Raw genomic sequence first — 25,714 nt, forward strand, 5'->3', positions numbered from 1 at the left:
GGAAACACGCCCCCAGGACGTCAGCTGCTTCCGCCCCCTCCTGTCCCAGAGGGTGCACTATCAGCCCCTCCTGTCCCAGAGGGTGCATTACCAGCCCCTCCTGTCCCAGAGGGTGCACTACCAGCCCCTCCTGTCCCAGAGGGTGCACTATCAGCCCCTCCTGTCCCAGAGGGTGCACTATCAGCCCCTCCTGTCCCAGAGGGTGCACTACCAGCCCCTCCTGTCCCAGAGGGTGCACTATCACCCCCTCCTGTCCCAGAGGGTGCACAACCAGCCCCTCCTGTCCCAGAGGGTGCACTACCAGCCCCTCCTGTCCCAGAGGGTGCACAACCAGCCCCTCCTGTCCCAGAGGGTGCACTACCAGCCCCTCCTGTCCCAGAGGGTGCACTACCAGCCCCTCCTGTCCCAGAGGGTGCACTATCAGCCCCTCCTGTCCCAGAGGGTGCACTATCAGCCCCTCCTGTCCCAGAGGGTGCACTATCAGCCCCTCCTGTCCCAGAGGGTGCACTATCAGCCCCTCCTGTCCCAGAGGGTGCACTACCAGCCCCTCCTGTCCCAGAGGGTGCACTACCACCCCCTCCTGTCCCAGAAGGTGCACTATCAGCCCCTCCTGTCCCAGAGGGTGCACTATCAGCCCCTCCTGTCCCAGAGGGTGCACTATCAGCCCCTCCTGTCCCAGAGGGTGCACAACCAGCCCCTCCTGTCCCAGAGTGTGCACTACCACCCTCACCTGTCTCAGAGAGTGCACTACCACCCTCACCTGTTCCACAACATGCACTACCACCCTCACCTGTCCTTGAGTCCACACTGCGCCCTCACCTGTCCCAGAGTCCGCACTGCGCCTTCACCTGCCCCAGAGTCCGCACTGCGCCTTCACCTGTCTTGGAGTCTGCACTGCGCCTTCACCTGTCTTGGAGTCTGCACTGCTCCCTCACCTGCCCCAGAGTCCGCACTGCACCCTCACCTGCCCCAGAGTCAGCACTGCGCCTTCACCTGTCTTGGAGTCTGCACTGCTCCCTCACCTGTCCCAGAGTCCACAATTCTGCCTCTCCTTTCTCGCAATCACAACTCCTCCCCGTACAGCACTTTCACCTACCTCCCCTTCAGAATGCTCAGATTTGCAACCATTACATCAGCAGGCCAAGAATTTGCATCATATCTGGCCGAGCTTCAATTGTAACACATACAAACATTATGTAATCTATTAAGAAAGTGGAGAAATGAAACTTAATTTAACCCAAAATCAGCTGAGTGTCAATAAGAATATAAAAAGTCCTTCAAGCCTTGCTCCTGTCATTCAACAGCTCTTGACCAGTCTGTTCCAGGACACAACTCCTCTTTCATGTCAGTTCTGCGTAGCCTTCAAGTACCTGGCATTTTAAAAATCCATTTTACTCCAAGCAAAAATAAAAGAAAGAACTACGGATGCTGGAAGTCAGAAACAAAAACTGAAATTTTTTGGAAAAACTCAAGAGGTCTGGCAGCTTCCGTGAAGAGAAAGCATAATTATTTTTTATAGTTTCAGTGACCCTTCTTCAGATTCTTCACATTGATTTTTAGTTACCTCTTCACTACTCTACACCTTTGCTTTCTCTCTTTCATTTAAATTTTTTACACTTTCCTTCAGTTGAACTCACCCTGATAATGGGTTTAAAATCTTATCAATAACCACAATTATACGATTCGCCAGGACACTGGTCCCGACATAGTTCAAATGTCCCAATGGAACAATGCTTCGTTCCCCACTACCAATCTTTCAGCCATGCGTTTACCTCTCTAATCTTATTTATCCTATGCTAATTTGCACATATCTCAGGTAGTAAATCAGAGATTGTTACTTTGGTTCTGTTTTTCAATTTAATTCTCAGCTGCTTGTTGTCCCTCAGCTGAAGCTTTTTACAAGTCCTATCCATGTTGTTGGTGGACCATGACAACTGGATCCTTTTCCTCCCTGTCCAAGTTCTTTTCCAACTATAAGAAATGTCCTGAACGTCGGTACAATCTACTCAACACAGGCCCTCTGTCTTTGCTGCAGAGAGCAGTATCCATTCCGCTGTGATATCTCCTATTACTACTGCATTTCTCTTTTCTCCACTCACTTGAATGGCAATCCATACCACTGCAGTCACTTTGCTCAATCTCCCTGCAGTTTGCGACTTTGTCGACAGTGGGAACCAGTGCCTTGTAGCTTTGGGATAATGGTACTGGCTGAGGCTTTTCCAAAACTAAGTTCTGGATCCCTATACCTGCCTCATATGCTGTCACAGCCTCCTACGTCTCACTCTGGACCAACTTTAATGCAATGATTCTAATAGATGTGACTGCCTCCTGGGACACAGTGTCCAGGTACCTCTCTCCTCCCCTGATGTGTTGTAGCATCCACGGTGCAGACTCCAGCTAATCAACTCTGAGCCAAAGTTCCTCAAGCAGCCAACATTTGTTGAAGAAGTAGTCACTGTGGAAGGCACTGGTATCTATCAGTTATAGCAGGGCACGCAGTAGGAGGAAGGGGAATGTAGAAGAACCATATAGGTGGCACAGCTGACACTTCACTCCAATTGCAAGTTATCATTCTTAAATGTATTGCTATTTCATATCATCTCTTGTTTAACTGAACCTCATCGTAACTGCAGCTATGGGGAAACAGCTACAAAGGTCACTCCCTACTGCCATGGCATCTTACAATGTAAGGGGTTGTTACATCTTCTCTAACACATGTTGTAGGGGTACTTGACAATCATTTATTTCATGCATGTGAGGAGAAGAACTTTCAATCACAGTGAACTATCACTCCATGCACCATTCAAATAAACTATCATCAATTGTGCTCTTGGAGTCCTCTATTAATTTTTCAAGTAACCCTATAACAGTTTGGTATAGTTACAGGTGGTCATTATTACATCCCAGGCACTAGCATTGCACTTGGGTTAATACGTTTCAATTTACCACCTATAATTAGAGCAGAGAGCTATACCAGGCAGATGTTGGTGAAATGGACAATGAGTGCTGGATAAGGAGGTAGACCTGAGATGGCAGAATGGGAGAGTGTGAAGTGAGAAAAGGCAAAAAGCCACACCAAGAGGTCAAACCCATTCAGGAACCATTAGTTGCACCGTGAGGCCAAAGCTGTGTTAACCAGATAGATAGCACACTGCAGGCAGGCGAAATAAATTACTCATGTTGGAATTGTGCGAGATGTGGTTCGTGGAACAGTGAGAGGCTGTAAACTTCTAACAGGGATCAAAGGGCACCATCACCTGGTTTATAGCAGAATAACCACCAAAAATAATAAAGGGGATGGTGAATGAGAAGTGGAATGCACAGGGTACCCCGGAGATCAAAAAAATTTGGTTGATGGATCAGAAAAAGAAAAACAACAGTAATGATCATAGATAACAAAATGTAAAGCTGGATGAACACAGCAGGCCAAGCAGCATCTCAGGAGCACAGAAGCTGACATTTCGGTGATGACAGTAATGATCATCACCACTTTCTACTTGTAATTGTGAAGATGAGTTAGTACTAATATAAGAAACTGTGAGTTGGTCTTTAATGAGGATAACGTAGAAACAATTGAAAAATGAAGAGAAAACAGTTTTCCTGATTGAACACTTAACATTAAACCAACTTCAACTGATACAACCTCTTTAGCTCTGTGCTCCCTTATGCCAGGTCTTGTAAAGGTGCAACTATATTACCTGAAACCTTCAAAAAGGGTCCTGCAATAAGTAAACAATCCCAAGATCTATCTGGCACATCTAGGGCCTTGACAGTCTCTGCATTGCCTCCAATTGACTGGGGCCACACACTATTTGGGCCACACACCACAGTGCAAAAAGCAGTAATTCACTCTATAGTCAAAGATTATTTTAGTTATAGGAAAAGTTGAACAAATGTTTCGAAATGGTGCAAACTGTACTTCTTGATTCTAATTTGAAAACAAAGATTTTGGTTGTACAAGCTCAAGTTGTTACAAACATAGGTAAGCTGTATTTGTCAGCCATCCAATATGAACTCAGATTTCTAAAACAAAGTGAAATTAAGATGTGATATCACTTGGTGCCCTGACCCTTCTCACAACAGCTGATCTAACACCTTGTGTTGACTTCCTTTACTTTCCATATTGCTAGATGCGTGCTTTTTAAAATTTACATTCATCCAATTTAATTCAAGGTTTTGCCTGTCAGAGACTTGCCCATGACCCTGTGCTAGCTTTTTGAGACAAAGTGTTTGAGAATAGGAGAACCTTAGACTCACTCCAATTACTTGTATCTTGGATCTAAGAAGCATTGTTCAAAATCACTGAGCCTAATAACAATGTTATTTATCATGAAAACCAAAAGAACTGCAGATGCTGTAAATCAGGAACAAAAACAGAAGTTGCTGGAAAAGCTCAGCAGGTCTGGCAGCATCTGTGAAGGAGAAAACAGGGTTAACGTTTTGGGTCTGGTGACCCTTCCTCAGAATTGTTATTTATCTGTTATGTTATTTATAATATTTGTTTCTGAAATTGAGTCTGATAAGTCATTTGATAAAGATTGCTATTTCAAGCACTTGGTGGAAAATTATGACACTTAAGAAGCAGCACAGTAATCCAACATATGGATGATCTTCTGACTGTGTTCCTTATCAGGTCCGAAAAAGAACACATAATGCTTTACTGGATATCTTCAAGCTGCTAGAAGCAGCTCTCTTTAAAGCAAGCCTGAATAAAAAGTGGGAACATTCCCGCAGTCAATTCGAGACAATATAGTGACTGTCAAGCCAATGGATGTGCCAGATAGATCATGGGATTGTTTACTCATTGTAGGATCCTTTTGAAAGATTGAGCTAAAATAGCTGCATCCATACAGAAATTGGCAAATGGGAGCTTAGAGTTAAATAGGTTATACTATATGAAGTTGGTTAAACGTTAACTGTTCAAACAAGAACAAGGATGATTACGGACATAAGTGGTTTCAAGGAAAGCAAGATATTCTTAAGAAAATAAATATTGAAGGAATCATCCAAGAATGGAATAGCTTTGTGATGCAAAATGTTTGAAGCAAGTTACTGGGGCTTTTGAAGTTTTTCTACCATTGCATAGTGAAGACAGTTCAAATGTTTTTGGATGCTGGACTAAAGAATATTAAAGATCTAGGTTTTGAAGAACCGAATATCTTTTCCCTTCTTGACTATCTGTTTACTTGCATAATAATTCATTCAGTTATTCAACAATTTAACACAATTATGGAATAATACAAAGTAAGTGTATTTAAGAACAGTTATTTTAATTAGAAATGTTCAGTTTCACAAAGTAGAGACTCTTCATTCACAGATAAATTTATGACAGTAACTTCAGAAGATAGCAATAATTCAACATAAACTACAAGCATTCTTCAAAATTGGGCAACAAGTTTTTGGTCATTTATTGCTGAAAAAAGATGAAAAAGAAAATCTTCATTTTTTTAAACTTTCACCAACGATACAACTGCGTTATGACAACAAGTAATTGTGTCAGCACAGTACATATTGCTACTTTTAACAGAAAAGTGTATTTCCAACAACAAACATTAAAGCCTTTGAAAGCCTGTTGAGTTTAGTGTATCCCAGCGTAAGTAGTACAATGAAATGAAAAACAAAGTGACTAACGATCAATCAATATTTAATATTTATTTCAGAAGTTAAACTTATTGAAAATTTTCCTTTGGTCCTTACTAATCAGTATTGCATTGACAGGCTAATTGGCAAAACTGAATCAACTACAAATAAAATACAACATTTAAATTAATTTAAAAACTGAAGCATTGCCAAAAGTTGTACTTGCTTTACAAAGTAAGTTAAGTAAATAATATAAATTTTCTTAGTGATAGAAAATAAATATTCATTTCATTTGAGGTATGACCTAATTATTTAACTATAATATATTACTAAAAAGAGAAACCTAAGTTTATCCAAAATGTATTTGCATATAAAACATTTATTCTACAAAAACTGCAACGGTTATTTTATTTTTATTTTTAAAGCTTTCATATTCTATCTTTTACATGCTACAAATCAAGTATGATTCTCAAAACTTATCTTGTAAATTATTTATAAATATGATTTTCTGTGAATGTTCAACATTTTAAAATGGAATACACAAATATGTAGGATTGAAGATATCTGGAAAGATGTACAGGAAGGTTTTAAGATCTATTTGAAAATAAACTATATATGGGGGACAAAGGAATATTTTCTGCATTTTTTGAAATTTGCACCTAGTTACACATTATTAAGTAGCAAGAAAATATTCATCAATGATGCAGCAAAAGACAGACAGTCTTTAAATGACTTATTATGGTATTGTTTTGGTAGGTTTTAAAACCAAAAATAATATTGATAACATTAATGTATATTTCACACAAATTCTTAATAAGGAAGATTTAGAAATACATTGGTCACACTGAGGTTCAGCACAGAACTATAACTTCATGCATTCAATGTTTACGTACTATTTTATTTACTTTTCAAGTTTTCCATCATTATCGCCTGTTCTCATGCAGTGGAGAGTCTACTTAAGGTTTTAGTGTATGATCTCTTTAAGCTTTTGCCCACTTGACTGAACCAGTTCCATGCACTACCACAGATTTAATTAATGAATGGTCCTAAATTGCCATACAGTCTCCCAACCAAGCATTCCTGCCTCACCTATTGTAGCTTGCTTCTGGCATAGTACAAGGAAAAAAAATGTACCCATAACATGTAACCATCAATCAATTCATCTTTTACTAGGATAGTTACCAGAATTAAATAGGAGCAGCATCACCATTCAGATAGGGTTAAAGCAGATAATGGTGGCATTTACTTTGGGAGTGGAATGTGGGAAGAGCAGCTCAGAGTTATGTTGTTGGAGGAGGAACGGCAATGACAGCATAGGGAGTGGAGTGAATTTAGAAATGGCAGAATAGGGATCAATTGGCAACTTTGGGGAAGCAGGCGTAGGACACTGCACCAACATAGACTGGGAAGGAATGCAAATATTATGACAATGAATAAGGGAATGGGGTGGGAGAAAATATCCTTTAATCCCAACAGAGAAACTGAAGATACTTGTAGGTCCTATTGAAGTAACCTACAGCCAGGTTATGAAGCACATTTCTCACATCTCATTGGCTACCTTCAACTCCACGTAAGCACATTTCTTGGCAACTCAATAGTGCACTGAGCCTTTTTTCCATCTCTGAGGTAGATGGCAGTAGTTTCAGCTGTTAATTCAATTTCTTTGAGAGACTAGCTTCCAAACGCTCCCTTGACTACTAATCCCTCAACTTCCTCCAAACACTTCATCGTCCAGTCCACCCAATTTAGCTGTGACTTGATTATCTATAGCTGGGTGCCACTGACTGGCTGTTGGTAATTGCTGTCCAGCTTTTGCTGGCTGATTATAATTTTAGCCAGCTGATTCAATGAGGGGATCAAGTAGGAAGTTTTGAATAGATAGATTCTGATTTTTGTATTATGTTTCGGAAATGTCTGGTGCTGGCAATAATCAAACTTTCAGTAATGGTGGTAGCCTGTCACAGATTCATGGGTTTCCTGACCTGTAAGGTCCATTTTATTGTGATAAACAATTCACTAAAGGAAATATCACAGCTAAGTTGTGATATTTAACAAAACTTGTTGATTTTAATGATTTATTTGTTTGACTGTGCAACACATTTTTCAACACCTTGAGATTGTGTACACATCCTAAAGTGCAGACATGCATGGAAAAGATATCAAACTTTGGAGGATGGCCCAGACTTCACCCTTCCAATAAGGGATTTCTGTTCACCGTATGTTGTAAATTCATTCTAAATGACTGACACACCACACAGAAAGAGCATTTTTTTAAACAGTATCCAAATCTAAGTTTCTGGTAATGGAACCATCTGCTTCAGGTTAGCATTCCAGAGAAATTGTAAGTCTTTGCTTAAGGACAACACGTGGGCTTGAATGTGAGTCCAGAAAGCGGTTCAGATTTGATGTCGGCGCTTGGAATGTAATGCTGTAATGCCAAGGATAGTCTCATCGTTTGGAGAAGGGGGAAAAAATAAAATAATAATAACTATTTAAAGATAAATGCCATCAGGATGAATAGCTTATATTAGCCCTAATTTAAAAAGAACTGTCACATTTCCTTATCTCCTTAAAAGACTTAATAACAAGGATATAAATAAATATGCTTCAAAGCTGCAGCAAAGTGTAATATCAGGATGCACCATTATACTTGAAGGGAACTTATTATGCTACTTGATCACAGTTATAACTCCCATTTCCTATATAGGTTTCATCTTATTTTAAATTCGGACTAACTAAAATGAATCTTCAATGAAATATTTGGTATAAAATATATCATTTACAAAGAAGTTTTTTTTTGGTCACACAGTAAGGGTTTTCATTACAGAATTTGCACATTGTTAGCAAATGCTTTTCACAAGTACTTATATTTCAAGCACTGGCCACTACTTTTAAGTTCAGTCATGGGTATCATGGGTTTAATTTTGTAAAAAGATATGTAATAAAGTTTTAATTCTAAAGGAGGTGTTAAAACATTAAGATTGACACTTTTATGGTATTTCTTCACTTTAAAAGATTGTTTAAACACTACTGCATTAAATAATAGACACTGACACTTAAACTTTATAACCTTCAGATTATATGGAGTGAAACAATCTAACAGAAAATTTAAGCGATAGAACAGTATATGGTTCAATAATTAAGCTTCTCAGTCAGGGCAACTTTGACATAAAACCCATTCAGACGGTATGAGCAATCCTCTAAACTATGGTGGCTGAACAAGGAAGCCTTTGGACAATTCTGGGAACCCATAATTTCTCAAGTGGAAATAAAGATGGTTGTTTTTAAAGCTAGTTTGTAAGACTAATGCATGAGTTTGCATGTGTTTTTATTTGCTATTTGTAACAAAGAAATTAAAGAACATGTTTGTAATTTTGCTTCACAAAGTGAAGTCGTTCCCCTTTGATATCAAATATTGCTTCAGAATGTAGTTTGGGGAAAATGGTTGCAATGATGCTATTGCAGACTTTTCAATTACGTGCTAGAGTGAAATTTTGTTTTTGACAATAGCATGAAATGTGTTCAAGGTGAGTCTGCAGTCTGTTTTACATTGCATTCAATTTCCTTTTGCAAAGTATGTAATACAGCTTGCTAGTTCACAGTATCTGGATGAGTGAAAAAAACCAATTGTATTCTTGTGATTTTTATTTAATTGTTTTTATGAAATTTGCACTATTTAAATTTGATTTGAAACTGCCAGAAACATCACACGAACAAGAAACATTCTTCGATGAGCAATTTCAGCCTCTACGATTTATGACATTTAATCGTGGCTGAGCACGAGGTCAGTGTGTTTGTCAGTGGAGTAAATGAAGCTAGACTATATAAGAAAGTATATTGCAGGTTTTCAGAAAGGTTAGAATTTCAATCTTCTTTGTAATGTCAAACAACTTCATATATATTTGTCTCTGGGTAAATATATTTTCAAAGCTCAAATGTTTACTGTAACAAGGGCACATTTAAAACAAAAACATTACAATTCTTTTAAATCAGACATTGTGACTTCAGAGTCACAAACTGAATTTTATATCACCTCAGTCATTGGTGTGGATTTAAGGATTAGAATTTGGACTGAAGTAATGCTGAAATAGAAGTTGCCTACACTTTTTAATTTGTAGTATGTCATTTTTAAACTACCATTTTCACTGATTATAGGTTTGAGCACCAAAATCTTCCTTTGACTTTTAAAAAGACAATTGTACAAAATGAACTCATGATAACTTAGCAGCCCATTTTAATCGAAGCTGAATTCTCTTTTTTAATGGATGTATGATAGGGAGCAGATTTAATATAAGTCCTTTCTGCATTATTGGTATAAATCAATTTCATCCCTGTGCTCTTTCTTTGTTCTACTTCTTCTGAAGCATTATTATCAAAAAGATTACTACTTTCTTTCAGGCCTTGTTAATTTTCACATAGGAGTTTTTAAACATAGAAGACATGCTGTCAAGTACAAGAGTGTGCATTTCCCCTTTCACCAGTCACTGAAGCTATTGGAAATCAGGATCAAGTTCTGATTATTGTAAAGATCATAAATATTACCCTTTTCACTAGTTGACTTGATACAAATAAAAGACAGCAGTAAAAGAAATGTATCCATTTCAATCCAAAACAGATATTGTTGAATACATTTGTTCCTTTGTAGACACAGGTTTAAGCTTATGGAAGGGTTTAACATCAGAAAATATTAAAGATTCTAAAAGAATATACACATAAAGAAGGCATAATGGTAGCAAACTACAATATTTATCAGGCTATATTTCATCCTCAACTTCTTGATCTTTTTCTGATGACTTCAACAGTCCCATCTCCAGAGGTTCGACCTTCTTTAACTTTGTATGAATCACCCTACAAAGATATAAAGGATATAGGTAAATTTGGTGAAATTGATTATGGTGTGATTGATAATGACTGAAATCACTGCAAATTATCTTTAAAAATATACAGTGCACATCACACTGCTATCCGCCTTTGGACTATGAATGTGTTTCTTGAATAGAATAATATTTAAGATTTAAGTTTGAAGCTTAAAAAAAATTGATTGTTGATTCACTATGTCACACTGTTTATATATATCTAAATTTACCAGTCATCCCACGCTCCGTTTTAACTCCTTGCTGGCTATTCCACCACATTCCTTTCCAAGTCACAAATGATTCTGACTTAGAAATATATTGCCCTTCCTTCACAGTTTCTGGGTAAAGAACCCAGAACTCCCTTCTGAACCACATCATTGATGGACCTCCACAAGATGGATGGCAGGTGTTCAAGAAAGGAAGCTCACACTACCTCTTCAAGGATAATTAGGGATGGCAAACGTCGGCTAGCCATTCCCTGTGCTCACATCCTACAAGATATTTTTAAACAATTCTTGCTAACTGATTCTTTCTGCTTTCATGTTGAAACCTGCGCAAACTAAAAACACAGGAACGGTTTTAGGTTTCCTAAGATTCTAGCATATATGTACTGAAGTGCTTGGGGAGGAATTTGTCCGACTTCCAATTTCAAAAATTGAAATGATAGTTCATGAAAAATGGCAAGGAAAATTCTTCTTTATGTGAAAATATGTATTTTGACTCTAGGGGGCAGAATTGTTGTGGTCTTTTTTGAGTTAAGTAATATGTATTGCATCAAATACAATCAATATTCGTTTCAACAATTTTGTGTCCCCTAGTTCATAGTTTTAGCTTTCCATTGTCTCTGATTGCATAATGGTGTTGTATAGAATAAAAATGATCAGTCATTATATCTTAGTGACATAAACAGTTGTATGTCAAATGTGTTGAAAGGGTAGGCTTTAGAGTTGGTGTTTGGGTTAGCAAGTGATTTTGTAGCAAATTAATTGTCGTGTGTATTGATGCTGTTTTTGACATTTAGAGGGACATGTCCCATTTATAACAGAATGGTTTAGAAATACACACACAATGCCTAGTGTCTTGGCAGTACCAGAAACAATTCCCAATTGTGATTAGTGCAACAGTCAGTAACACAAACAGGAATAATAGTAAGTTATTTCCTACAAACCTTGAAACTCATCAGGATAATTTTCAAGAATACAAGTGAAGGGCATAGCCAACATTTATACTTTATGAGAGGAGATTACTGATCGTTTGGTGAGTAATTAGGACAGGCATTGCCAATGGGGGCCGCAGATATTAATGATGATTGACTGTTAATTGCCAGGCTTTGTTTGAATTTCAAACCCGACAAGTTGAGTGGTCTAGGTATTGTCACAAAGCATGAACCAAAAAATGGATGAAACCTATTTTGCTGAGTTGAAATAGGCACAGCACATGTTCATGTTCTGTCTGCAAAAAAAAAAGGCCCTCACCTTGGTGCTAAAATAGGGAGCATCAAAGTCAGCCTGCAGGATAATAGCTACGCTGATCAGATCATTTCTTGCAGCATCAGAATTCATGACAACTTAATATCTTACTGTTTTTCCTGGAGCAGTGAATCTTGAGAGGGACCCTAAGAAAGGTGTATTAGGTTATCAGGGGCATAAATTGGGTGGATAGCCTCCAGGGCCATGGACCGAAAGTTGGAAAATGGGAATGGTGAAGACAGATCTTTGTTAGCGAGTAAAGACACTTTGGGGCTGAATAGCTTTCTTCTACACCGTAAATATCAATAAGTCTACAAGTCCATACCAATTAAATTCATGAAAACCACTAAAGTCATCAGTCTAGGACCTTAGAAGTGGCCAGATTAACCTGGAAGGGTAAGGTAGCTCAAACATTTGAGCAACAAGTGAAGCAACAGCAACAGCAGTGGTGTTTGCCACTATCAGGACTCTGCCATCAAGCCAAAAGTACATTCTACTTATCAAGTAAATGAGTAATGTGGTACAGGCAGTCAGTTTTTTATGGTACTTCTGACTTGCCTTGCCTTGCCTTTTAGTGCAGACACAAACCCAGGCAGCTTGTTGTGTTTGCCAGTCTGAACTGTCAAGGGAAAGGATGTGTTGCTATGGTACTGTGCTACACCAATACGACACCTGCACATATTGTAGCTTACACAGCAACCACACTGAATGTGCTTCAACCAAACAGCCAAGTCTCAAAGTCTAAGGTGTGTAATCCTCAGGCTCAAAGCAATGAATGGCTTACTTCTCTATGCTTCCAATCCTGGCTGGCAACTGGTCTTTATACATGGCACCAGCAGCAGGTAAGCTGCAAGCTTCCAGCATTAACAAGCAATTCTACTGCTAATGGGGGCAAGTTCATGTGAGGGCAGTGGTGTAGTAGCATGGGGCATACTTATTGAGATGGAAAAGCTGACAATTGCACAAAATAACTCGCCATAGCTCACAGAGAAAAACCCTTCATGAAATTCCCCTAAACTGATGCACAGCCAATTTTGCAGAAAATTTAGCCAAGGTTTATTTTATTTCTTTTAGGCCAGAGCTTTGACAACAGAACAGATCACTGCAATTTGGGTGGATTCTCCCATGATTTTGCATCTAATAATTCTAAAATTTCATGGAGAACTTTAGAAATACTAATCCAAATATATAATTGTTTCCAGTCATTGGAACTCTGCATTGGATTGTCCTCATTACCTGACAGCCCTGAGCAGCCTCTGAGGCATACACATTAAGTTATGACCAATACACAATAAGCTAAATAAAGTTATATTTTTCAATAGAAAGGTAAGTCATGTATTGTGCAAGTGGATGTCGGAAATTCATTTTAAAAATGCAATGCCTGAATATAAGCATTCAGTAAAGTTTGTAATATGCCTATCACATCAACATTATTTGCAAGAATGATACTTAGCCAAATAAGGCAATGTAACATTTTTAACGGTATAATTAGAAGGGATTTGGAAGAGCAAATTTATTTTAGTGGTGTGCCTTTTTCTTTACTTTAGCAGAATTGATTGGTTATATAATCAGCATGTAACTTTGCTTCATCTGATGAAGGAGCAGTGCACTAAAAGCTTGTGATTTTAAATAAACCTGTTGGACTATTAACTGGTGTTGTGTGGCTTCTGCCTTTGTCCACCCCAGTCCAACACTGGCATCTCCACATCATGACTTATTGAGAGCAAGCATCTACGGTCACGACCAAAGAAAAGAAATGGAACTGAAGTTTGAGTGTACCACTGTATACAGACAATCATTCTGGAATCCTGCTGAAGCATGAGGTATGATGGCAGTAAATTCTGGAAAACACTCATTTCCTCCCTACTTCACTTTCTTCATTTAAGCCTGTCCCAAAATCTTCATCTACTAAGCTTTTGGTCATCTGGCCAGATCTAATATCTCTTTATGCTCTCAAGGCATATGTGTTTTATAATGAAGCTTTTTATCAGTTATTATGTTAATGGCACGTTATAAGTTGTTGTGCATCAACAAAGGCCTGACTCTATATTGTTACAACTGCATGGTGTGGGCTCTGTAGTTTAAATAAGATGATTTGGAAGACAGTAGTCCAATATTCATCAGTTTCATTAATAAGGAAAGTCTGCCACATATCTCCTCAATTTTTAATTTTGCCTCCTTCTCAGAGCCACTATTTTGTGTCTCCGTCCCTACCCATTTCACCATTACTGCCCAGTAACCAAGCTAGCATGTCAATTAAAATTAGCAAAATTATAAAGACAGTCATGTTTTCTTTCTAATCTTGGTGAAGATACATTGTTGCAATCTTCAAAGTGTAATGGCAGTTGGACAACCACGCAGGTTACTCAGTTCTTTATAAGGCACTAGCTCTCCTTGAAAGACATTAATTTAGACATTGAATTTGCTCTGGTGCTGTATGCGTTCATACATTTCTGAAAAAAAGGGTTTTGCATACAACTGTTAATCCAATAAGTTAATCAAGATGACAAAATAGCACCTTAGAGACATTTTACATATTAACCTACGCAGTACATTCCACAGGACTGTATGTCCCTCAGTGTTCAGCTTTGAGACGGGGAAAAAAAAATGTACTCACCAACTGACAATCGCATAGCTAAGGGCCACAATGAGGATTGAAATAGCATAATGCCAACAATAGCACATGGTAATAAACATCAAATTGTCATGACTAGTTTGATCCCATTCAGGGCTTCCATTTGGAGGATACAGAATAAATCCAATCTAAAAAATGAATGAAATAATCTGGATTAAAGAGATGGAAGATATTTGTAATTATATTTAGATTTCACCAATAGCTATAAACTAAGTTTCTCTTTAAGGATCTGGATGTGAGTTTGCTCACTGAGCTGGAAGGTTAGTTTTCAGATGTTTCGTCACCATTCTAGGTAACATCATCAGTGAGCCTACGACGAAGCGCTGGTGTTATGTCCCACTTTCTATTTATCTGGTTAGGTTTCCTTGGGTTGGTGATGTCGTGTCCTGCATTGGTGATGTCATTTCCTGCCCTTTTTCTCAGGGGATGGTAGATTGGCTCAATGTGTTTGTTGATGGAATTCCGGTTGGAATGCCATGCTTCTAGGAATTCTTGTGCATGTCTCTGTTTGGCTTGTCCTAGGATGGATGTGTTGTCCCAGTCAAAGTGGTGTCCTTCCTCATCTGTATGTAAGGGTACGAGTGATAGTGGGTCATGTCGTTTTGTGGCTAGTTGATGTTCATGTATCCTGGTGGCTAGCTTTTTGCCTGTTTGTCCAATGTAGTGTTTGTCACAGTTCTTGCAAGGTATTTTGTAGATGACGTTCGTTTTATTTGTTGTCTGTATAGGGTCTTTTAAGTTCATTAGCTGCTGTTTTAGTGTGTTGGTGGGTTTGTGGGCTACCCTGATGCCAAGAGGTCCGAGTAGTCTGGCAGTCATTTCGGAAATGTCTTTGATGTAGGGGAGAGTGGTTATGGTTTCTGAGCCCGTTTTGTCTGTTTCTTTTGGTTTGTTGCTGAGAAATCGGCGGACTGTGTTCATTGGGTACCCATTCTTTTTGAATACGCTGTATAGGTGATTTACTTCTGCTCTGCGTAGTTCCTCTGTGCTGCAGTGTGTGGTGGCTCGCTGGAATAATGTTCTAATGCAGCTTCGTTTGTGGGTGTTGGGATGGTTGCTCCTGTAGTTCAGTATTTGGTCCGTATGTGTTGTTTTCCTGTAGACGCTGGTTTGAAGTTCCCCATTGACTGTTCGCTCTACTGTGACATCTAGGAATGGCAGTTTGTTGTTGTTTTCCTCCTCTTTTGTGAATGTTGTGCCAGTAAGGGTATTATTGATGGTCTTGAATGTTTCCTCTAATTTGTTTCCTGTTTTGTTTAGTGATGACAAAGGTGTCATCCACGTAGCAGACCCACATACAGATGAGGAGGGACACCACTTTGATGGGGACAACACATCCATCCTAGGACAAGCCAAACAGAGACATGCACGAGAATTCCTAGAAGCATGGCATTCCAACCGGAACTCCATCAACAAACACATTGACTTGGAGTCAATCTACCATCCCCTGAGAAAAAGAACAGGAAATGACATCACCAATGCAGGACATGACATCACCAACCTAAGGAAACCTAAACAGATAAATAGAAAGTGGGACATAACACCAGCGCTTCGTTGTAGGCTCACTGATGATGTTACCCAGAATGGTGACGAAACATCTGAAAACTAACCTTCCAGCTCAGCGAGCAAACTCACATCCAGAACCTCAACCTGAGCTACAAATCTTCTCAAAACTAGCTTCTCTTTGAGGAACCAATACACTATTTTAGCATGATAATTATTATTTGCTAATGATACTTTCCTCACTACGTCCAAAAGAAATATGGAGTAATTAGAGAACAGAAACTGATCAATAATGTATAAACTGAGATAAAAGTACATTATGCAGTCATATTCCTGTAGTATCATGCATACCAATACAAAAAGCATTAATCTAGAGAAGGTTTGTGAATGGGTGCCTCAGGAGCAAGACTGGAAATTTGCTAGAACCACTGCAGACTCAGAGAAGTTAGTATAGCCATTAGAGGACATATACAAGGAGTCCCAGACAAGAGTAAGAGAGAGTGTGAGGGACAGTGACAGTTTGAAAGCCAAAGTTACATTGCACCAAGCATCAGCAGTGAATGCCTTCCACTTCCTGAATGACATGGATGTTTCAAATGAACAAGTGAGACAGGAAGAGCAATGGTCAATAACTTTGAAGATGAAATTGAGATACATGGTGGTGTGATGAAAACATTACCAAGTCTCTGTGGAAGATAAGAAAGAAAGGAGCATGAAGTTCAGTAGAGCATAGATCTAATTTATGGTAGTCAGGTTGAGCCAGGCAACAGCGTCACAGTGAAGGTTTAAAAATTTTTGATTAAGACTTGGAGAGAGGAAGTAGTTTCAAGCACTTGGATCAGTGATAGCAGAAAATGCAAGTACAGAAGGGAAAATTAAGTGATAGGTTAGGTCTGGTTGGAGTAATTGGAAGGAGTGCAGGTTAGTATTATGGGTAAAAAAAAATGTTTGAAACCAGCCTTGCTATATCCTGTAGAAAACTGAGCAATATCTAGAAGAGAGGAACAGCAACTGGATGCTAATAAGATCTAAATGCTGGATATGTTCATAGTCTCTTTCTGCACTGTAGGGATTCTATTTGGCTCATTGCGTTTGTACCAATCTTCTGAAGTATATCCCATCGAGACCCAGTTCCCCAATCCTATCCCTGGAACCCTGCATTTCCCATGGCTAATCCACCTAGCCTACACATCCCTGGGCACAATGGGGCAATTTAGCATGGCCAATCCACCCCTAATCTGCTCATAAGAGTCATAGAGGTGTACTGCACAGAAACAGACTTTTTAATTCAACTTGTCCATGCTGACCAGATATTCTAAATTAATCTAGTCCCATTTGCCAGCATTTGGCCCATATCTCTCCAAACCCTGGGACTGTGGGAGGAGCACCCCGCTGAAATCCATACAGACACAGGGAAAACATGCAAGCGGCACACAGACGGTCATCCAAGAAGCAAAGCTCGGGCCCCTGGCGCAGTGAGGCAGCGGTGCTAACAACTAAGCCACTGTGCCATCCAAAAAAAATGGCAGAGGATGGCTTTGACCCATCAACTTCTGACTTCTGGGCCCAGCATGCTCCTGCTGCACCACTCTAGCTCTGTTGAGTGTTAAGAGAAGATGAAATCAGGAAGCAGCACATCAGGAGGTCAGTGAGGCTTGTGGGAGAATAAGAGAAAATGGAGATTCAAATGGAAGGCCATCTGTTGCAGAAAGAGAGAGGAAAGATTATGTGGTCAGTGATGAAGATAGGACTACTAGGAACTAGAACAGCAAGGTCTAAGGACAAATGGAAAGATGAAATATCAAGAAACTTAAACGCAGAAGAATGGATGAGGGCTGGGTGACTGACAGGCAGAGATGGAGAAGGGTGACCAACCAGTGGTCCCAAGTAAAATGGGAGAAGCCAAAAGAACAGTGAGATTCTTTGATACTCAAAAAATATTTTATGAAACATATTGATTTGAAGGAATTTTATTAATATTTTTAAAATATATTTGAAGTGGATGTGTAGTGTGCAACTAAATGTTAAATTTATATCAAGAATTGCCAAGTCACCATGAAAACAAACACACAAATATAATTAAACAGTTAAACAAATGTACTGACCTAATGATTTTCACTTTTTTTAATTAAGTAATGTTTAGTGTGGTTCAGGAATAATTCCTGTGTATGTGATATTATCTCCTTGCCATCTGGTTTCACAAAACTTGGCAGTGAGCCCATCAAAACAGACATAAGAACAGTACAACTGGAAGGGAAAGGGCAGTTTAGATACCAAATTACTTCATCTGGATTGCCACGGTTTTCCGCATTTGCTTTCAAAATTGATTATTAGTAAACATAATTAAAAAATAACAGACTTGTGCTCATCATCAGCACTCATTTAAAACATAGACGGCCTCTGTTGTATTATGACAAGATGTTGTATTCCCTGTCTCTTCAGTGGAACATTCAAATGTAAATTATGCTGCTGTTCTCTTATTGAATGCTTGAAAAATGAGGGAAAATTACAAAATATGCAAAACTTGCAAGTAACATTAGCCATATGAAAACAATCAAAATCCCTACAGATTAAAACAATCAGATGAACAACTTTCTGATTCAACACAATATTTTATGTAGATACTCTAAACTACAGACATCATGGTTTAACGATGAATGTGATTTCACGTTTTTTATCATACTACCAATGGTAACCTGTATCATGTCTATATTGTAAGGAAGATTCTAAATAGAAAGCTACATTTTATTAAAACAGGGAATTGGAAATCTTAATAAAATGTCATAAAACTTGCATTTAAAATGTGTTCAGGACATTTTCACCACTGGCATTAAAAGAACAAAAATCAATTGAAGTCCCACAAAATATTATGCAACATTTCTCAGAGAAACTGAAGGCAAAACAAAACTTTTCACTGGATCTAGGTACATGTGACAATAATAAATCAAATTAAAAAATCACATTTTATCATGCGCTTTCTGAGATTGCAACTTCTTTGAAGATGTTTAAATTTAGATCATAAAATGGAGTTCAATTAACGGAGTATAAATTCACCAGATTCCAAACTATTGCTCTTGTTCGACTTTTATTACTTTCAAGCTAAATTGCCCTGGAGGAATGTGTTATGTCTAGGGAGAATAGAAAGAGCAACCTAGACAAAAGCAAGGACGATGTGAAGACTGGGCTGTGATTTTAAAGGTAATTACTACATCTTACATCTAATTATCATATCACTGACAGAAGTGAGCACTGAAATGTCTCAACTCCACAAGGTTTGAAACACAGTACACATACCTCCCTACTGTTATGTACACTACTAAGTGCATAAAAATACTAAATAACCATTATTTTTCAAGTCAGCATATTCATTCAGGTCAGAATAACAGTGTTGGAGAATGAGTCATATTAATATGTTTGTTAAACATTGGAGCCGCGCTCCTAACTCAAATGACAGCTTGAAGCAGTAGATTAGATTTTTGCCCTTACTGTACGACTAATAATTTGATGGGATCACATGGAGTAAAAATCAGGCATATTCTATAACATCTGCCTCAGCAAGTTATAATTAAGACACTGGTGTAGGAAATCTACACTTTTGGTGCGTATTTTCAACACCAACTTTTTCAACTGTAAATCGGAGTGGTATGTTCATATTCTCATTCATGCTCAAGGACCCGTAGGACTGACTAGTAATCTTTAAATTCTTTATCCAAATATACAGCATGACCTGATGAGCATTTCCAGCACTTCAGATTTGATTACAGATTCCCAGTATTTGCAGTATTTTGCACTTACATTCTTTAATTCCCTTAGCTTCACCCTCTCTAACCACTCCTCTATACCATAATACTTTCCATAAAGTCTCGATTAGCTGCCCCATCAGAAATTCTCTTTATTGGCAAATTGCTTGGGCAAGTCTAGCAGGCAAATGGAGCAAACCATTTCTAGGGCCAAGGATTAAAAGATTCAGGGATTGATTTTTGCTGAATAACTTAATGGTCCAAAAGCCTCCAAATTGATCAAGCTGGTCAAGTTGTAAACTGAAATGCTAGTTTATCTCTCATGTGCTGCTCCACAAAAATGACATTTAATCAGCTTTTGAGCACTTGGCTTTTGAGAGTTAAACCTGCGGATTTATGGTTTTGGAATTTCAGGCAAAGTCAAATTATGCTAATCGCTAATTAGGACTGAAATCGTTTTCTGTATCCAAACTTCGAAACCACTGCTCTTATTAGCACTACACCCATGTAGTAGGTGTTTTCACCCTTTGGTCTTTACAGTTTATGCATAAATTCCTGACTCAACATTAATCATTGCCAAGCAGGAATCAAGGAAAACTGGATTCTGGATAGTTAAAACAATGGAAAGGGTATGATTCAGAATGGACCTTCAAAGAGTATTTTACAGAGTGGGTAAATTGAAAATACTACGTCAAACTAAACCACGCCGGTTGCACATAGAGACTGAAGGCTGATAACTGGAGATTCCTCATCATGCAAAGAGCAATCAAAACAATTGGTAGGGCTAATTTGGCAACATAGCGGAAACCTTGAATCATTTCAGATTCAGGTGAACAGTGTGCGATGGGTTTTTAATTGCAGGTTGGTAGCTCAAGTCAGGAAATCACCCAACTCGGTGAACTGGCCTCATGTAGTTCTCATTCCTCAGGAGTGGAGGTAAGTTGATAACCAGAGGCAGCCAGGGAAGCGGGTGAATGCCGAGGCTGGAATATCCACCTTCATTCACTGATGTTTCATCCCAGCTTTGTAAAAGTCTTTATCCATCCTGATTGCTCCTCATTAGCCAAGCCTAATACCTCAAGTCCATGCCACTTAGTACCTTCCACAGCACCTCCATATCCACTCAGCCAATGTCCATTATGGATAGATCTCATGGCAATGGGGGAAAAAAAACCTCTAAAGCTCTATTAGTGTTCTCATTTAGATAAAATTGACAAAGAGAAGTACTCTTACATATAAACCCTTTCAAGGATTTCAAATCTTCTCAGTGGTCAATCTGTAATAGACAGCAAACAAACTCTTCTATCCAATAACTACATCAAGGACAGTTGATCCCTTAATGGCCTTTTCACTCAGTCAAAATCCAATAGCTTCCTTCTTACCAGCACTGTGGATGTACCTAACTTCCAATGACTATAACAGTTCAAGAAAGCAGCTCATCACAACCTTCCCAAGGGCAATCAAGGATAGAAAATAAATGCTGGTTTAACATTTTTCCACGAATGAATAAAAAACAACTGTAATTCAAGATGTGATCACAGCCCTTCCACTAAGAGAAGCTCTTTGCTTTAATAACATTCCTTGGGAAATAGTAAGAATAATATCTATTGAAACTTTGGGAGCAAATGGTATATTTTTAATCCAAGCTACGCCAGATGTCCTTTCAACCTATGTGTTCTAGAAATGTGTGATTTTGTTTTACTCTGTCTGATGCAACCTAGTTTATACAAAATATTTTTAAATGGCTAGGGTTAGAAATAATTCAGCACACAACATTTAAATAGGTCTCTTTACATTTTTGCCATAAATTTGTGACTCCCATTCTGCAGGTTGTGGCTGTTAGAACAGCAAAAATTGGTCAAATTTCATATGGCCTTACAGAGATTGGGTTTCTCACCAGTGGGATTCACATCCTAGTCTGTGAATAGGACGTTGATAACGAACAATTTATTGCCACAAATTTAATTTTGCTCCTTTATCCTCGTTTCCTCTCTTGTTACTAAATTGTTGTTTGTTTGTTTTTTCTCACCAGTCATTAACCAGTCATTGTCTCTTATTCTGTTTTCCTGGTTTGGCAGTAGAATTTGAGGATTTTGGGAAAGATAAGTGCTCACAGTTTGTGGAACAGAGAGGGGAAATTCAAACCAAAAGATGTACTTACCTGCCAGAACCAGCTGCCCTGCAGTATACAAAGGCTTGTCCTCAAAAGTTCCAGTACTATATTGCCGCGGAGGAAGACTTCAAGAAAGATGCTAAGGGAGCCGCCAAACACTGCCACCAACAGCAGGATGTGCACATGAATGTCAAGCATTGCACGACCATGAACATGGTAATAAAACAAAAAACCTGCAGAATAAATAAAACGATTATTGTGGATGGGAGGTGTTGAGTGGCAAGGAATACCTTCTCTGTGACTCCCACACAATTCAGATTTTACCAGGTGACCTATCAATTGTGTGGAAGTCAAATGTTATTAATCTCTCCTAAAGGTGCTGCGTCTGTCATTTGCAGGTGAGCTGTTTCGTGGGGTTCTCACAGTTGCTGGTTGCAACTTTGACAGAAGTATCACTGAAACAGAAGCAGTTAACTAGAAAATATTCAGAGATTCAACCTGTTTTAGCTTTTGCACTGAAGAGGAATATGCAAAGTTCAACCATCAGCAAGAATATCTAACCATCATCTACACTTGTTCCTTGTACACTTCAATCATATGTACAGGAACCTCTACCCCCAATTCATGTTGCAAAATTTAAAATAATAAAGTGGCAATAATGAATATAATTAATTAAGCCTAATAATGAACTTCATTGTGTATTCACAAATATACTTACAAAATAGCTCTGGAGAATTTATAACATGACCCCAAAGGATCTAATTAGATCCAAATATAAATTCTACAGGAACTGCATTTTGAATTACAAAACAGCATTCCTGTAGGGCCATCAAGCTCAATTCCATATACAACATTGTAACATTTAGTAAAATCTTTCTTTTTTCTCAACATTATTATCATTAGATGGCTTTTTGATAATATTAGATAAAATATTGTGAAGAAATATCTTTAAAGCCAAAAGCTAGACAAGTTTATTTAAGATGAAATTCCAATTAGCTTGTTATTGTGCATAGATTAAATGTGTCACTTTAGATGTAGTTATGATGGTTTGCGTTCTGCAAGGCCACTCAGCTCCTGACTTCCTGATCCAAACATGAACAAAAGAGGTCAACTCCACAGGTTAGGTGAGGATGACTGCCTTTTAAGCATGACATCAGGGAGCTCTGGAAGTAGAGGAAATGGGAATTGGGGGAAACCTCTCCACTAGTTGGAATCAGATTTAGCACAGAGGAAGATGGTTGTGGTTGTTGGAGGTCAATCATCTCAATCCCAGGACATCTCTGCAGGAGTTCCTCAGGGTAGGGTCACAGACCCAACAATCTTCAGTTAATTCATCAATGATCTTCCCTCCAACATCAGGTCAGAAGTGGGGGTATTTGCTGATGATTGCACAATGTTAAGTACGATTTACATCTCCACAGATACTGAAGCAGTTCACGTCCAAAGCAGGGCTCATGTCTTTTGCAGAGCATTCTGAGATATTTTTGACGGCCACTTTTTGCGGTTTTAGTGCTACTTTGTTTCCTTCTCTCTAATTTTTCATACTCACTTAATAGCAATACCTTCTCCATTTGTGTTATTTTTACGGTATTCAGCTTTACGTGGATGAGATAGCATAAATACAAAAAATTGGATAAGTTCCTGTCATTACAAAATCTTTTAAGGTTGGATCTATATATATGATATTTTGTTAATTATTGTCAATAAATTGTCCATAATCTGTTGCCAAAATGGGATCATGAAGCGACAAAGTTGATGTTAAATGTTTCAAATTTATTCAATGATGAGCTAGCACAGGAGTTTCCAATTGAAAACCTGTCAACTAGTTTTAAATGAAATGATTCTAAGCATTTCCTCAGGTTAAATGTCATCTAAACATTATACATCTGGTTTTGCACACTTTCTCATCAGCCCATTCACCCCAACCACACCTTGAAATGAATCTGAATCATCTATGTCCTTCATTCAAACCTCAACACCCTCACTCAGTCAACAGCATCATTGTTTCCATTCCACTTTTACAGCCAAAAAAAATCCATGTAACACTGGATTTTATCACATTCTTTTTCTCTTAAAGAAAACGTCTGCACAACAATTTGTTGATGCAAGAAGAATGAAACAAATTAGTTGGATATCCAGAGATTGCAGTCTCCAAGTCTCAAACTCAACCCTTGGCGGATTATTTTTCTACGAAATTATTCTTTGTAGGCGTCACAGTTTTATTAAGCCAAATAGACAAATAAGCAAGCAAAGCAATACTCATGACTGTAACCATGTTTGAACCAGTTAGATTTATAACAGTTCTGCCTTAATCTACTTAGACATGGGTACTTTTAATGAAACCTTATTCAGAGGTACATGACTGTCCTGAGCTAACGATTGAAAAAGTTTGGATTGCCAACTGATTCAAAATCTTTTTGTTGATATTTAGAGTTTTCTACAACCTCTGGTTAACTCAATTCAGACCCTCCCAGTTTAGGATCTGGGCTCATCTCACTGCACTCCTCCCTGAGTCACTCACAGACCACTGCAGCTTTGGGCGGTACATTGTGCAGCTTTGCTCCAGCCACAGTTCACTCACTCCCACCTTGCTGCTCCTCAAATCACAGACTCTGTCTCTTGAGTGAGGGAATCTGAGTGGAGCAAGAGAAGATCATACTCAATGACTGGAAGCACAACTCCTTACAGATTTGGTCTCTCTGACATATGGGTGGGGTGAGACTTTTCCAAGGTTGGTCACAACCTTGATTGAATTTTCGTCAACAATTTGATCACTCTGAGGAGAAAAAAATTGCCCTCTGCCTTTGTGTATTTTGAGCACTGGTTCATATGAAGCAAGACCCAAACAGCACTCAGGCTTGGGCTCATGTGGTAAGTAACAGATGTGTCACACAAATGACAGGCAATAACCATGTCCAAAGAAGGCAGAATTCAATCATCTTCTCTTGATGTTCAATGGCATGTCCATCACCAAATCTGCCACTACCAACACCCTGAGGTTAATACTGTGTGTGATGGAAGAATCTCCATTTGCCTGGTTGTGAGCAACTCCAAAAAAATTCACGAAGATGTGACTGGCACCCCATTCCACACTTTCAATATTTAAGCTCTCCACAACCAACAGTGACAGCTGCGCCTGCCATCTACAAGATGCACTGCACGAAGTCAGCAAGACTCTTTAACAACACCTTCCAAACCAATGACCTCTACCAACCAGAAGGACAATGGCAGCAGATGCAAGGGAGCTCCACCAGCTGCGAGTTCCCCTTCAAGACAGACCATCCTGACTTGGAACTCTCTGTTTCTTTTACTGTTGCTACTTCAAAGTCTCTGAATCCGTTCCCAACAAATTGTAAGGACACCTGAAGGATTGCAGTAGCACAGGAAGTTACTCATTCGCCATCTTTCTACAGGCAATTAGGGATGGGCAATAAATGGGCCTTGCTAGTGATACTAAAGTTCCAAGAATGCATTTTAAAGAAACATTCTTTTAATGGACATATAACATTTGGGTATATTCTTTACAAGAATCTGAACGTCCAACTTTTATTGGAACTGTAATCATTGAGTTATACAGCACAGAAATATCAGTCTGCCTCGGCCATGCCAACCAGATATCCTATATCAATGTATTCACATTTGCCAGCATTTGGCCCATACTCCTGTAAACCCTTCCTATTCACGTACCCATCCAGATGCCTTTTAAGTATTGTACCAGCCTCCTCAACTTTTCACCTGACTGCTCATTTCATGGATGCATCACACTCTGGGTGAAAATGTTACCCTTTAAAATCTTTCCCCACTCACCTTAAACCTAT

General features: G+C 38.7%; 1 protein-coding gene across 1 annotated transcript in view; it reads right to left on the reverse strand.

Moving 5' to 3' along the window:
- Window positions 1-5,891: 5,891 nt before the first annotated feature.
- Window positions 5,892-25,714, reverse strand: part of tmem45a (transmembrane protein 45a) — a 111,801-nt gene continuing 91,978 nt past the window's right edge. Inside the window, exons 5-7 of the mRNA XM_059650222.1 lie at window positions 21,945-22,129; window positions 14,523-14,668; window positions 5,892-10,428 (exon numbers count right to left, since the gene is read on the reverse strand). Coding sequence (XP_059506205.1) covers window positions 10,335-10,428; window positions 14,523-14,668; window positions 21,945-22,129 — 425 coding nt within the window. The 3' untranslated portion in view covers window positions 5,892-10,334. The remainder of the gene's footprint in view (window positions 10,429-14,522; window positions 14,669-21,944; window positions 22,130-25,714) is intronic.

This window comes from Stegostoma tigrinum, chromosome 12 (genome assembly GCF_030684315.1).
Source record: "Stegostoma tigrinum isolate sSteTig4 chromosome 12, sSteTig4.hap1, whole genome shotgun sequence".
Classification (NCBI taxonomy): domain Eukaryota; kingdom Metazoa; phylum Chordata; class Chondrichthyes; order Orectolobiformes; family Stegostomatidae; genus Stegostoma; species Stegostoma tigrinum.